The 14,624-nt window shown below is 47.1% G+C and overlaps 1 protein-coding gene across 7 annotated transcripts in view; it reads right to left on the bottom strand.

Moving 5' to 3' along the window:
* AAK1 (AP2 associated kinase 1) overlaps window positions 1–14,624 on the bottom strand; it is a 101,373-nt gene that overhangs the window by 30,822 nt on the left and 55,927 nt on the right. For all 7 annotated transcript variants that reach the window (XR_003096081.1, XR_003096080.1, XR_003096079.1 and 4 more), the window contains exons 10-15: window positions 14,348–14,427; window positions 10,057–10,211; window positions 7,847–8,121; window positions 5,780–5,980; window positions 2,023–2,252; window positions 607–764 (exon numbers count right to left, since the gene is read on the bottom strand). Coding sequence is in view for 4 of the 7 variants with exons in the window: in XM_025214629.1 (XP_025070414.1) it covers window positions 607–764; window positions 2,023–2,252; window positions 5,780–5,980; window positions 7,847–8,121; window positions 10,057–10,211; window positions 14,348–14,427 (1,099 nt within the window). In the remaining 3 variants the exon portion in view is untranslated. The remainder of the gene's footprint in view (window positions 1–606; window positions 765–2,022; window positions 2,253–5,779; window positions 5,981–7,846; window positions 8,122–10,056; window positions 10,212–14,347; window positions 14,428–14,624) is intronic.

The raw sequence follows: 14,624 nt of genomic DNA on the forward strand, positions 1-14,624 counted from the left end.
AAAGAGCAATTAAGACAACTTTGCTATGGATACAGAGGTGCGAGTTCAAGGATCACTCTGACCTAACTGCCTACAGATTGTTTGTCATTTGGGCTGGAGAATCTAAGGTAGCTGACATGATGCTACAGAAATCATTGAGCCTTAAACCACACATAGTTGTATGCCTTAAGAACAAAAAGCCATTTAAATATGGTCCACCTATTCTCAGGCAGACTTTTGAGCATTCGTACTTGCAAAGAGAGTGGCGCTTAGAGGTGCACAGAGGTTACAGCTCAATAGAACCAGATGAATAAGACATTATGAAGGGCTTATGCAGTTGTGTCATGCACCCCACAAAGAGAGAGACACTTGGAGGGCAAGGGGCAATCCTCAGCTGATGTAAAGACTACTCAGTAGAACAACGGTAGTTGGAGCCTGTTGAGGATCTGACCATTTTACTTTGCTTTTACTATCCAAAAAAGGAACAAGACAAACAGATCGGTTATGTGGGGTCTCAAGCTCATAAGAACTATCTAAATACTTATTCCCTCACCATCACCATCTCCCCACCTCTACCTAGCAGCAATGCCAACAGCTGGCAGACACTGAGTCCCCTCAGCAGCTTACCATCACTCAGTTTGGCAAAGTCCTTGTTCAGCAGCTCCTCGGCCGTCAGCTTGGAGAAATTGTCATCATCAAATGGGTTCCACGTGGAAACATCTGGTGGGTTGTAAACATTCTGCTGAGAGGTCCTGGGGGAGCCAGAGGGTGTGGTCGAGGCTGACCTGCAGCCACCACAAACAAAAAATACATTAATAGTCCATGAAGTCAGCTTGAAAAACACTCCCGCCTGTGTCATGCAGAAAATTAGACAAAGCATAGGTGTCCTTCTAGCCCTATACATTCAATGAAGCTTACTGTATATGTTCCTTTTCTTCTGAAGCATACCAAGCGGCCTCTCTACCCCTATGTGATGTCTTTGATGCACTTGAGAGCAACAGACAGGGTAGAGCTGCACCTTATAAACTGATTCAGAGTTATTATTTAATAACTGGATTTTATATTATAGGCAAGGCTTATATTTTATAGCTATTTTATATTATAGGCTTCCTGTGATCAGAGACCTGATGAAGAATCTCTTGCATTTAAATACTTATCTATCTTTGTCCCAGCTACATAGTTGGTCCAATAAAAGATATCACACAAAAGTTCTTGCCTCTTGCATCATTTCTGGGCCATCACAGCTACAATAGCACTCTTGTACTACATTTTGTGTTATGGTTATTTTTATAGTCAGTCTATCAATCTATAAAATTAGGCTGAAGTCTGCTGGACTTCAGACTAATGTGGCTAACTAACTCTATGTATAGCAACAGGCACCTGACCAAGCTTTCTAGAAAAGAGCCGCATGGGACCACAACACCTGGGGTTGAGAGTGACCAGAAGACTTTGCAATCCAAACAGCAAAGGGAAATAAGCAGCAAAGGGAGAAAAGTGCTCCTTACATCCTAGAAGGCTGCACATGGGTTGGAGCACAGTGATGCTATGATGGACTCCTTCTACCTGCCTGTAGAGCAGCAAGTACCACTGCAAGGTCAGAGAAGCATGGCTGAAAGGCTGCAGTGCAACTGACCTTAGAAGACAGAAGCCCACATACCTCATCTCAGCCTCTTGACTTTGGAAATGCTGCTACACCCTGGACAACGCGTGGTGCACACTTTTCAGAGAGGCATTGCCACACATGCAATTTGCGTGAGGATCTGCTCAAGTGCTGAGCTCCTGGAAAGCTCCTAAATGATTCTTCACATGCAGTGGAGTGGAGATCTGAAGTCACTTCACACATGGGGAGAATGGAAGCATTTGGGTAGACTTTTGCCTTCCAGGAGAAGGAAACTCTGGGAAAGTTTTGGGGGGGCTTGGCAGACTGGGGTGCCCAATGGAATGACAATGTCCCTTTCTGGTCAAAGGGGAGAGGACATTTCACACCAGCACAAAGCCAGAAATTCTCACCCCTCCCTCCACACCCGATACGAAGGCACCTACTTGGACTTGTTTAGACTGGCCTCTGCGGCTGCTGCCTGCAGGAGCTGGGTAGATTTGCTGGCTGGCACCCCAAAAACGGCACTGTGCGTCACGTCGCTTAAGATCCTCCTGTGCCCAGCACGCTGTGTCTTTGGGGAGGACGGAGGGGTGAGGGAGCCCACCTTCTGCCCCTGGACAGCTGACGGTAGGGTGGTTTGAGGCTTTTGCTGTTGTCTGATCGGTGCCTGCATCTAGGAAGGAAAGCCAAAATGTAAGCCACTCACGTGCATGCAATGGCTGCATGTGAAGAATCACTGGGAACAGGCCTCACACTAAGTAACGGAGCAGGGGAAATGTCACAGTCGCTGATCTACTAATTGGGGCTCCCAATATGATCCAAGCTAACAAGGTCTTACTTGCTGCACAGACACTCTGAGGTAAGCTCTATGTCTGGCATGTTACCAAAGGAGTAATAGCATCCTCAGTGCACTGAGGCAGGGAGGGAAGGAGTAGGAGATGGTTCACAACCAGGACAGAGAAAAAAAAAACCACCTCAGAACCTATCGTACCAAACCCCACAAACCTATTGCATCAGCTACAGGAACAGCTCCATTAGAAGACAGGAGCCCACTACTGCTGCCAGCTGTGACTCAAGTAGCAGAGCACATAGCCAGCATGTTGCAAAGCTACCCTCAGCAATAGGAACCAATGCCATTAATCATTACTGAACAATGAAGCATGCACAGCTTGAAGAAGAAATAAAGATGGCTTGGGCAGAAGGGAGGTGAGAACAGTGTAGCAAAGTCTCCCCAAGGCATGAACAGCAGCAAGAAGGAACACCATATGGATGTCCAAAGTTGTAAGGCCAATTGCTAATGTTTGGTAAATTATCATGGATGGGGGATGGGATGGGGAGGGAGAAATAAACACAACACATTAGACAAGACAGGTCAATTCTGAACCCTTTGGAAACTTCAAAGCGTTTCACAAAATCAATTTTATTTTCTGACTCCCCCATTCACTCATTCATTCAATTACAGACACATGCACTAGCACCAAAGATTGTATTCTGCAGTGTTAAACAACACTATGATTTGAGATGACCTGGTTTTCAAGTCACCCTGCCAGTGTGCATTTGTGATCCTAGTACAGCTCAGATTTACAAAAGGGAAAAGCAGAGCATGGTGAGGAGAAAGCTATCATTTTATTTTTGCACTCTGGGTGTTCCTATTCTGCCTCTGCTCCAGATAAGCAACATCATCTCGGTACACTTTCAACTAGTTAGGAGACGTGGAGGATGAAACCTAAAAGGGTGATAAGAGAAAGATCACACGCCCAGCATGGAATTTAACCACTACAGGAACATGACAATACAGGGGTTAACCTGCCCTTTCTTTTCCCTGCTGCATTTTTAAGCCTACAGTTGCACTACAGCTGAGAAATGATCCGCCCTACCTGCTTCTAACCCAGCCACCTTATGTCTCTTCCTATGTAGGTCAGAGTAAAATGGTACGTTCATTTGGGGGTAGGGAAGTGGAGGGGAAGAGGGTTGTATTGAAATCTCTGCAGAAACATGCGTGGCTCTTAATACTGAAAGTTATGCAGCATGAAAACATTTTGCTGGAGCCAGGTTTGGCTTTCTACGCTCAGGCAGCTGGATCCAGAGAAAAAGGTGTCTCACTCCTCTTGCAGAAAAGACAATTAATGTTTTCTCCTGGTTGCTGTAGAAAAAGCTCAGCGTATGTTGGTGACTTTTGTGGGGAAAGGGGGAGCTAATTTCTGGTCTCTTTTTTTATTTAAAAATTAAAAGTATTTTTCATGTTGTTGGATAACCTCAAAGATACTTTAAGAAGACACCTTCCTATCAGTCTCAAGGCATTTCCTCCTGCCAAAAGGAGAATGAGAACAGGCTCAATTCAAAACCCATGCAAATTCAGCCAAAACTGGCCACTCACCCTGGCTTCAACTGGCTGAGGCTCAGACCCAGATGGAGACCAAGAAAGAACACGACTCAACATCACCAAACAATCAGGTATCAAAGCCAGGAAGACAGAGTCATGCTGAGTAACTCAGGTGACATCCACTGGCTCAATTTATTCCTAGTATCATTCCTCTGGGGTTCAGAGGAACTCTCCCGGAGCTAAACTGAGCCTCAGAAGAGCCTTTTGTTTTATATGTGCAGCCTCAGATGCAGCACAGCAGAGAACCAAGCGTTTCCCTCCTTTTCATACCCAAGGAGACACGGAGAGATGGCACTTAGGTGCCCAAAAGACAGGTGAGAGTAACTGTGATTGGGCAATAATGAAAGCAAAAGTGTCAATCCTCCCCCGCAGTATTGCAGAGAGATTCTGGTAATGAGGAGCCTGCCATCTGGCACATCTCCCTTGCCTTTACTACTGAGGACAGCTGTCTGCTCCCCTGCTGCAAGGCCAGCCATATTTCCCATTAAGTAAAGAGCACTCATTTTGGACACACGTACAAATGATTAGTGAAGTGGATCATTCATTTTTCATACAGGAACAGGTAAAAGCTCCTTTCAACTGCAGAGAGGAAAAGAACACGCAAAAACTAGAGTCCACTTCAGTGGGTATGCTGTTGGTTTGGCATCTACTTTTTTCTCGAGTCAAGGGTTCAGTCCACTTGGGTAGAGACTTTTCCAGAGTAAGGCAGGATCTGGGGAGCCCTGGCCATCCAGTGCCCCATTTGTAGCTGGGAAATATGTAGCTGGTGCCCTCTGGAGCAACAGAAGAGCACATGGGTCACCTGAGGCGCCACTCTGGGCTCTCATCAATAGAAGCCAATTTTGGAAAGTTTTGCCCAGAAACCCAGGGCTAGGACATGGAGTGAGAGCAATTCTGTGTAAGCAGTTCTCTCTTTGTCCACACATTTCCCAAACAAAGCTGTCAGTGAGGATCTCTGATGGCTGTTGCTTAGGTCACAATGCTCAACTAGCTTTCCAGAGCAAGGGACTAAGAGTGAGGACTCCTAGACTCTGCTCCAACTCCCCCGAGGTGTCAACAGGCAGCATCCGTCTCAGCCGCTAACATATTTATCCACAAAACACCCTTCAGAGAGAGGGCAGCAATACTTTCCCCATGTTGCAGTGGAGGAAAAGGAGGCACAGAGAGGAGGAGGGACTTGCCCAAGATGATGCAGGAGTTGGAAGCCCTGCATGGAATTAAACCCAGGTCTAGCCCTGGATTGGTGCCCCAACCACCAACGCTTCTTTTACTCAACCCACTGCAATACTGTGTCTCATTTTACCTGCATCTGCAGAGGGAGAATTTCCCAGTCCAGGCATGGAGAAGCTGCTTTGTGCATTTCTAGTGCTATCACAGCAGCAAGTACATACCTTGGAATGCAGGTAAGCTGTATCCTCTACCAGAGAGGGAAAAAAAAAAAAAAAATCTCTCTCCTCCCTTCCCTCACCTCAACCAAGGCCCATCTTAGACAGGAGATGAGGACTTAGCAAGTCACTCCTATGGGGAATCCAGTACTCACTCAGTGAAAGGGTTATGGACAAATAAGAGCATCACTTGTAAAGAACAATACTGGCTCTGACAACTCCACTTAGGCATTCCAGGTGGTCTGTACATGTTACCGTAGTCCTTCACCTGCTTGGGTTCGACACAAAACCAGAAAACCCTGGGTGCGCTGAAGCTTACTCCATGTTTGCTGAATGCATCAAGTCTCTAGTGGAAGGCCACAGAGGTCACTTCTTCCGTTCCCCACCATCCAGACCATCCCCTAAGGCTTGCAAAAATTTACTGGCTCTTACCACTTGTTCCTGGGCAGGTGCTGGCTGGGTGGCAGTTTGCTGCACCTGGGGCTGAGGGGGCATCGGAGCCTGTTGTTTTTGTTGAACTGCAGCCACCGCCGTCTTCTGCTGCATGGAGGCTTGCTGTGCTATCAGCTGCTGCTGATAATAGTTCTGCATCAGTTGCTGCTGTGCTGGCACTGCCTGCGGTATTACTGGGAACTGGGACATAAGTGGTTGGTGAGCTGTTGGCCACAAAGCTTGCAACTTCAAGATCATAACAAAAAGCCAGGGCTGTCCTGGGAACTGGCAACCACCCTGGCCATGGGTAACACAGTTGCCAGCTGCAAGGACTTCCAAGTCATCGCAAAAGGTTACTAAGCAAAGGGTACCTGCAGCTGAAAAATTAGAAAAGTTTTCTGCTTCCTCCCACCTTCAATAAGGCTGAGAATATCAAGTCTGCTCTCCTCTCCTTGGCTGGGAGCCATGTTTGGATTCTCAGAAGACACATGCAGTGATCTTCATCCAACACTCCCACCTGTTCAACACCTTTCGACAAAGGCTTCCCTCTCCTAAGAGTCGATTAGTCATTTGATTGGCATGGATGTTAAAGAGCATTCTGTCTCTTTCTTCAGAATATATAAAATCTTCATTCCTTTTAACAGCTCAAGCCCTTCCTGTCCTACATAGGATAGGGTGTTAGCACCTGCTCTAAGCTCAGCTTGAACATTAAGAGCAATTACATCAATGCAGTCAACAAGTCTCTCATCCAGGCAAGTTCTTGGTTTCTTAACATGCCTGAGCTTCACCTGTTTCTCTCACTACAGCATTCACCAGGGAAATCCAGACCTCAATTTCTGTGTTCAAAACTACCAGCATGAAGAGAGTCTGGACAATGTTCTGTACCATAGAGGAAGCCCAAAAGGACCATCAGCCCCTTGCTGATCATTCTGAAGATGCTGACATGATTCGAAATGTAAAGTTCTCTCCCTTTTTTCCATTTCTGCAGTGCCTACCAACACGCGGGGCTTCCTAATCTTAGCTCAGCTGCTAGGGTCCTACCTCACGAGAAATTAGTCAAAGATTGGTTAATAACAAGTGATGATAAAAAACAGTAGCATCAGCACGGACTAAGCTTCAACATGCATCACTTTTCCTTCTGCTCTCACATCAGAAACCTCAGCCAAAACTTAGCATCTTCCACCTCACACGTTGTTCTGTTAAACAACAGGAGGGCAGGAAGGTCCAGTTTACAAGCCAGAATAATCAGATGTGTGTAGGCTGGTAAAAAGACATGTAGGCAAGACTGGAGCAACACATGCAGATTTGGAAGGAGCCTTCAGGAAACCATCTAGGCTGCAAAAAAGCAGCCCTTAGAATTCAGTGGGTGAGCCCTTCACCAGAGGAGTCTGTGCTACAGCTGGGTTAACTGATAGCAGTTATTTGCCAAAAACCTGTTCACAGATGGTCTAATGCTCTATACTCAATGAATTAAGCAGCAACATTTTTATGGCCAGCTGCTGAGTGGGGTTGGGTTGAAGGGCACTTCTGCCAAGTGATGTGATGAACCCATCCTGGTGAATAATACTCAAAATTGGGTGGGTGTCAGTGCTGCAAGCATTAGCTACCACCAATGCACTGACCAGCCAACATCAGGCCCTACCGCATGTGGTTATTAAGGTACATGCAGAATACGTTGAAGGAGCATGAAGCATCCTTGATGTCTGGGCTGAGTCCCAGCTTTGACAGCTTTCTATATACTTAAATGCACTTGGGCTCTGCGGCAGGGGTTGATGCCACTGTAGGCTAACCATCTGCCACAACACTCGCTTTCCTATTCTTTGCCTGCAAACTCTTAAAGGGCAGAAGCTGCTTTCTACCAGGTGACACTGTACAGTGGCTTATACAAATCAGGCCCCAGTTACAGGAGCAGCTTGAGATACTATCAAAGCAGAAATAAGACCAAAGGGACCTCCTGAACCCATCTCACTGGCCAGAGCCCCATGCTAAGCTTGTGCCACTTGCGATACCTGCTGGGGGCACGTGGCCCAGAGGGGACACAAAGTATAGGAAACCTGCCACACACACCTGTTGTGCCTGCATCATCTGCTGTTGCTGCTGTTGATAATATGCAGCCTGCTGTTGCTGCTGCTGCAGGAGCTGCTGTTTCAAGAAGAGCTGCTGCTGGTGCTGTGGTGTGGCCTGCGGCGGCGTGGAAGGGACTTGGGGCTGGGCTGGTGGTGCCTGTTGGGGAACTGGGGCCTGCTTCGGCTGAGGTGCAGCTGGCTGAGGTGGTGCTTTTGGCTGTGCAATGCTTGCAGAAAGCGAGGGCTGGCCACTGCTCAGTGCAGCGGGTCCTGCAACTGGGAAGGGGAAAAATCATACCAGAGGGTCAGGCTGTACAGAGGCTCCAAAACCTGGTAGAGTTCCAGGAGAGTTCAGGCACACATTAACATAGACCCTCTCTTTCAGAAAGGGTCTCAAAAACTGAACTTCCAATACTCTTTAATATACAGCTGCTTTAAATATAGATTCTGGCTAAATCGGACAGAATACAAACAGAAGAGTTCAAACAGTACCATATTTTTTGCAGGGGTGTAGGTTGTAGCCGTGTTGGTCTAAGGACATAGGCAGACAAGGTTCCTTGGGTGAATCTGATATCTTTTATCAGACCAACCCAAATAGTTGGAGAATAGTTATTAAGCAAGCTTTCGGGTTCAAAAACCCTTTGTCAGGCTAAGGAAGCTTCAGCAGTTGGTGTGTGCTCTTCCTGGATGGAATGACAAGTAAAGAAGCCAGCGGCTGGGCTGGTATGCATACAAGACAGGTAGTCAGTGAAAATGTAGAGTGAGGAGTCAATGGGTGAGAGACAGGTGGGGGGGAAGGAGGACAGATACCTGGGGAGTCAGATGTCAGGCAGGTCATAAATGTGTCAAATCCAATGTCTATATTTAGTCCATGATTTTTAGTATCCAGGAGGTTGATGAAGTGGAGTTCATAGGCTCGTCTCTGGGAAGTGTTTTGTAGGTTTCCTTTGAGGATCAGGACTGAGAGATTGGAGAGAGTGGTTTCCTTGTGAGAAATGTGCCCCCACAGGTAATTGGGCATTTCTGTCTTTGATAGATTTCCGGTGTGCGTTCATTCTGGTGTGCAGTTGTTGTTTGGTCTCTCCTACGTATTTTCCATCAGGGCATTTGGTGCATTGGATGAGGTATATTACATTTCTGGAGGTGCAGCTGTAAGATCCTGGGATGTTGATGGCTCTGTTGTGGGGTGTAGTAATAGTGGGGGGGGGTGGAGATGTGTTGGCAGGTTTTGCATTTCTTGTCATGGCACAGTCTGGATCCTCTGGGAAGATCTTTTTAAGAATAGGGTCTCTTTCTAGTATGGGTTGCAATTGTTTGAGGATTTTTCGTACAGGTTCAAGGGAGGGGTGATACGTCATAACCAGCGGTGTGCTATTTGTGGGGGGTTTTCTTGTGTACTGCAGCAGTTCTTCACGTGGTATCTGGGTGGCTCTTTCAAACGTGCGCTCTCTCTCTCTCTCTCTGGAGGAGTGTTCCCTTGAACCTGTACGGAAAATCCTCACCCATTGACTCCTCACTCTACATTTTCACTGACTACCTGTCTTGTATGCATAGCAGCCCAGCCGCTGGCTTCTTTACTTGTCATTCCATCCAGGAAGAGCACACACCGACTGCTGAAACTTCCTTATCCTGACGAAGGGTTTTTGAACCCGAAAGCTTGCTTAATAACTATTCTCCAACTATTTGGGTTGGTCTGATAAAAGATATCAGATTCACCCAAGGAACCTTGTCTACCTATATTTTTTTGCAGGAAATTTAGGGAAAGGTATGCCTGGTTTTGGAAGCTTCCTGTAAAGAATTCATTTGACCAAAATGAAAGGGGGGGGAAGTTTGATTTTTTTTAAAGAATACATTTTACTAAAAAAATTAGCAATGTGTTTTTCAGTTTAAATGGAAATCAGAAAAAGGTAGACCAGGAGGAAGAGTATTCAGCAAAATATGTATATATTTTAAAGTGCTGGTGATAAAACCATTAAATCAAATGGCTTTGATGGAAAAAATAATTATTATCTCCATTTGTTAGATTAATCTCTTTAGAAGTCCATCCAGTCTCCATAAAACTATTTCTTCTGGCCACATTCACTCCTATGGGACTTTGCCCTCAGCCTCAGTGCTGGAGCACACGTGGAAAGCCTGAGTCAAGCTTGCTCTAAACACTGTTCCGTGCATTTTGTATGGGGGCCCCCAACACAACAGCTACAGTCACCTCACCTTGTGGCTGAATGGCTGCCTGGGCTGTAGGCCTCTTTCTAGGGGTCAAGGCAGGTTGGATGGGTAGGATTCCAGGGTTGGGTTGCGTCTGCCCAGCTTTGGGTCTCTGGCGTGGAGCAATGGACGTTTCTGTTGTAGGAACAGGATCTGTCAGCCTGTGAAGAGGGGAATCAAAAACAAAGGATAAAAATAAAAAGAAGTGTGCTTCAAAAGATGGCAGCTTGAACGGATGCAGTTTACAGATTTGCAAGGCAGGAAATATGATGCGTTATAGGGGCCTGATGCACACAAAGCAATGGTGATCATAACAAGATCCAAGGTCCTTCAGGTTCTTCTTATGAACCGGATGTAAAAGGCTAAGAAACTGATGGTAAAAAAACTGAACAGACCCAAAAATTTCAGACAAAAACTCTCCAGTTCAGAGGCCAGAAATGGCTGGACTATCATCCTACCATTACATTGTACCCTACCCCATACTTTCATCAACAGAAAAAAAATCAACGTGCTTTATTAGAACCAGGAAATATCTTAACTACATTGTTCAAGAGGAGGGTATTTGAGGCAGGCAGGTGAGACTTGTCCAAGGACAACAAGACAGAGGTTGCATCTAGACAAGATGCTGACTGTGCAGTTGCAACTGCACCGTCATTTAGTACTTGCATAACCAAGTACTAAATGACTGTGCGGTAACTGGTGTTAGCATCTCGTGTAGACGTGGTCAATCAGTGGCACTGACGAAAACAGGACCTACAAGTCCTAACTCCCCATCACTTGCCCCACTCCGGATCATGGAACCCCTCCATGAGAACGTAGCAATTGTTAGCATATGTGGCACATGGCATGGTGCTGACAACTGCCAACATTGCTCATGTGGCAAGTGAATAAACGAAGGTGAAACAGATATTGGAGCCAATGCCCAAGTCATTCTTTCACAGGCTACTGCTAGTCAGAGCAAAATTGGAACAAATGCACTTGTAAAAAAATCAATCCAGCACATTCATTTTGACTTCTCACATGATTATGGCTTTTCTTCCTGCTGGACAGCTGGAACTTGTCAAAATCACTTAATGCATTCAAACATTGGCTACATCATGCTATTTAAGTCTGCACTTTTTATAGATTTACAGAAGAGCAGATGAAGGGCATAACGAATTAGTTTAATAGCAGCTGGTGTCCTTAAGCAAAATTGTTTAGATTAGCATCCTAAGAAGTACTCCTAATATGTTAAGTTGGCTTCAACTGAAGTGGCAGGTACTTGGTAGGGCTGTGCAAAATTTTAGCAGCCGTTTCATTTCACAGGTGTTTTGGCCTATCTTGGCACCCAAAACACTGAATCCAAAATGAAACAGAAGGCTCTGAAACATCTCCAAAACTAAACAAAACCATCTGAAACATTTTGGAAAATTTGGGGAGTTTCAGAGCCGGGCTTGCAGGGGAACAAAAACTAAGAAGAGGGAAGGGGAGGAAGGACTGCTCGGATATTGACATCTGGCCAGTGTCTGTGATCTGTCCCCAAGGTCCCTTCCAACTCCAGTGCCCTGGGGGAGGGACGGCAGCCTGTTGTCATCCTGTGTGCGGATCCAGGGGCCTGCGCCCCTCGGGGAGGAGTCTGGCTCCATAGTCCTCCCAGGGGGCGCAGGCTCCCAGATCTGCGTGCTGGATGACAGCATGCTGCCACTGCTGGCAAATTATATGAGTTTTACTTTGAACAGTTTGAGGCGCAGTTTCACAGAAACCCCTGCACCTATCTCCTTGAAACTTGGCACGCTTCATGTCCTCAGAAGGGGCTACCATCCATTCAAGTTTCATCCGAGTCAGGCAAGAAATGACAAAGGCATAGACATTTTAGTGATTCCCTATTATAGCCTATAGCCAAATCACCAAAACAGCGTCAAAACTCCGAAACAGATTTGGCCAAATCGAAATGGAACAGTGATCTGAAACACCAAAACAAAATCACTGTTCCTCTGAAGTGGCCAAATCTGAAACAGAATCAAAACATAGCCATTTTGCACAGCCCTTGGGCTTTTCCCTAATTTTTCTTCCTATTTACTATCCTATGACAACAGGAACCAGCAGGGCATTCTCATGCCTGGAGAAGCAGAAGACATCTTAATGCCCTTCTGTACTTTTCTTTGCTGAGCTAGATACAAAGTGATTTTACTGGTAGGAGGTTGACTGAAGCTCAGTTACAAAAGCCAAAACAAAGTAAACATCTGGGGCTAGTTGGTACCAGCTAGTCATCTTTACAAAGGATGCTCTTCCTGATTTTGAAGAGAATGATTATTTTTGTGGTGTCTGTGAACATCCAGTCCCTAGAAGTAGGCAAGAGAGTGCCAAGCTCCTGTTCCTGAAGAGTTTATAATCTGAGTTAATATAATACGGCAAGCAGGGGTAACAGAACAGTAGGGAGAAGAAGGGCAAGGATGCCAGCAATAAGCTAAGAGCACAATAGGTCCTCCTAGGTCAGCAGTTCCCAACCTTGGAATTGAAACCCCATTTGGGAATGCAACAGTAAAAAAAAATGGGGTCACAAAGACACTCAAGGTTGACAGATTATACAGGGATCCAGGTTTTCTGTTTGCTGCAGAAAAACATGGATTTTCTTCTTTAAAGGAGAAAAGCAGCAGGAAATGGCGGGTCCCCCTTGCAGGCTGGCAGAGTTCCTGGGAGGAGGGTGATGAGGCAGGGGGCCACAAGTGCACTTGGCACCCAGGAACGTGGCACCCAGGCAGCATGGAGAGCAGCTCCTGCAGCACCCTCCAGGTAAATCTAGGGGGTGGGGGAGGGAGGGCAGACTGCAGCCTCTGTGGTGGGGGAGAGCTGGGGACACTGCCCAGCTGGGCCTGGGGCTGGGGAGGAAATTCAGGGCCCGGCTTGGGGAGCAGGATAGAGCCACAGGCAGCTTATCCAGGGGTAGTGGGGAGGGCTTCATGCACTCCCAGGGAGGTTAGGCATGGGGGAGCATGTGTCCCCCAGATGTGTGCAGGGTGGGGGCAGATGTGAGCTGCCCACTGCAGGCTCGAGTCTCCCCACCCTGCTACCCTCCCACCAGGGGCCTCCACAGCACAATGGGGCAGAGAGGCCCAGTGCCACTGCTGGGAGCCCCATGACAGACATGCCACCATGGTGAAGCACTCCCTGACTGCCCGTTAGTGGGAGGCACAACTCCATTCCTCTGCCACCACTGCTGCCGGGCAGGCAGGCAGTGCCTTACCATGGTGGCACAGCCAGTATGGAGCTCCCAGCAGCCCTCGTGCACCAGATCCCACCCACTCAGCCATGGGGCCCGCAAGGGGAGGGGTGGGAAAGCCTGCATCCATGCCTCTTCCCTCCCCAATGGGCTCTGTTGCCATACCGTATGCAGGGGAAGGGGTGGAAGAGAAGGGGGGAGAGGGAGCTGGGCTCCATGCTCTGCCACTGTCTCCTGCAAGCAGCACCTGGGGGTCGTGTGCTGCTGGGAGGGGCAGGGGGCTGTAGTTTGGAGTGAGGGGCCATGCTGAGGCAATGTGGTCATGATGAGGAAAAGGCTGGAAAGTACTGTCCTAGGGAGTTAATATTTCCAAAAAAAGAAATTGGAGGCTGGAAGCAAAGGTTTGGGCAGGTTCTCTAGTCTGTTTTGCAGGGAAGGGGGGAAAACTCATGGATCAAACCAGTCCCAGTGCAGTTCCTGTGGGTTTGCTTTAAAGCCCACTCAAGTCAGAGGAATGTAGGACAATCAGAGGTCCCCTACATCATCTAGTCCAATTCTCTGTGGTCACAGGCAAACAACTGTCCAAAAGAAGTCCAAAGGATGTGACCTCCAACTCCCTTTGTACCCTACCACACACAAGTCAGGCTCTCCAGGCAAGAACTAAGAGGTTTCTCAAAACAGAAGCTTCAGTGCATCTTAGTTAGTCTCCCATTTCTTGATGTGGCCAAGGCAATGGGAACCTTTTCACTGACTTCATGAGGCTCAGGGTAAGGCCCTTAGCAGGGACAGTACAGCACAGAGTAAAATCTTTGGCATGCAGCCTTCAAGCTGCTACACTCAAATGGTGCTGTTACTTCAGACAGCCCTGCAGCTGACTCATACTCAATCTTATCCAAGCAGGAAAGGAATTCTTCCATCTCTCAGCATTTGCTGCCTTTCAGTTTAACAGGCGTTTTTGTTTTGTAAAAGACGTCTCAGAGGGTTTCCCCAGGAACTTCCATCTCTTTTCTACTAGCGTGCATTACTGAGGTTGAACAGCATCTCCACTGCAAACCAGAGATGCCGATGGCAAGAGATATTTAACATGGAAGTTCCTACCTGGCCTTTGGCTGGCTCTTCTTTGCAGCAGCTTCACTAGCTTTCACTGGTTCTGGGAGCTTAGCTGGAAGTGGAGAGTTCTGCAAAACCGAAAACCATAAGATTTCATATCCACAAGACAGAAATGACATAGGAGCATAAGTGAAGTTTGTAAAAGCAAGTAGAGTAAGTGCCTGTTGGGCACAGACCACTCCATCACTCCCTTAGCTCATGTCTGATCCTGCAACATTAGTTGCATGGAAAACTGAAGCATGGGAAAGCCTTTCGGGGGGGGGGG

Source organism: Alligator sinensis, unplaced genomic scaffold, assembly GCF_000455745.1.
Source record: "Alligator sinensis unplaced genomic scaffold, ASM45574v1 scaffold1030_1, whole genome shotgun sequence".
Lineage (NCBI taxonomy): Eukaryota > Metazoa > Chordata > Crocodylia > Alligatoridae > Alligator > Alligator sinensis.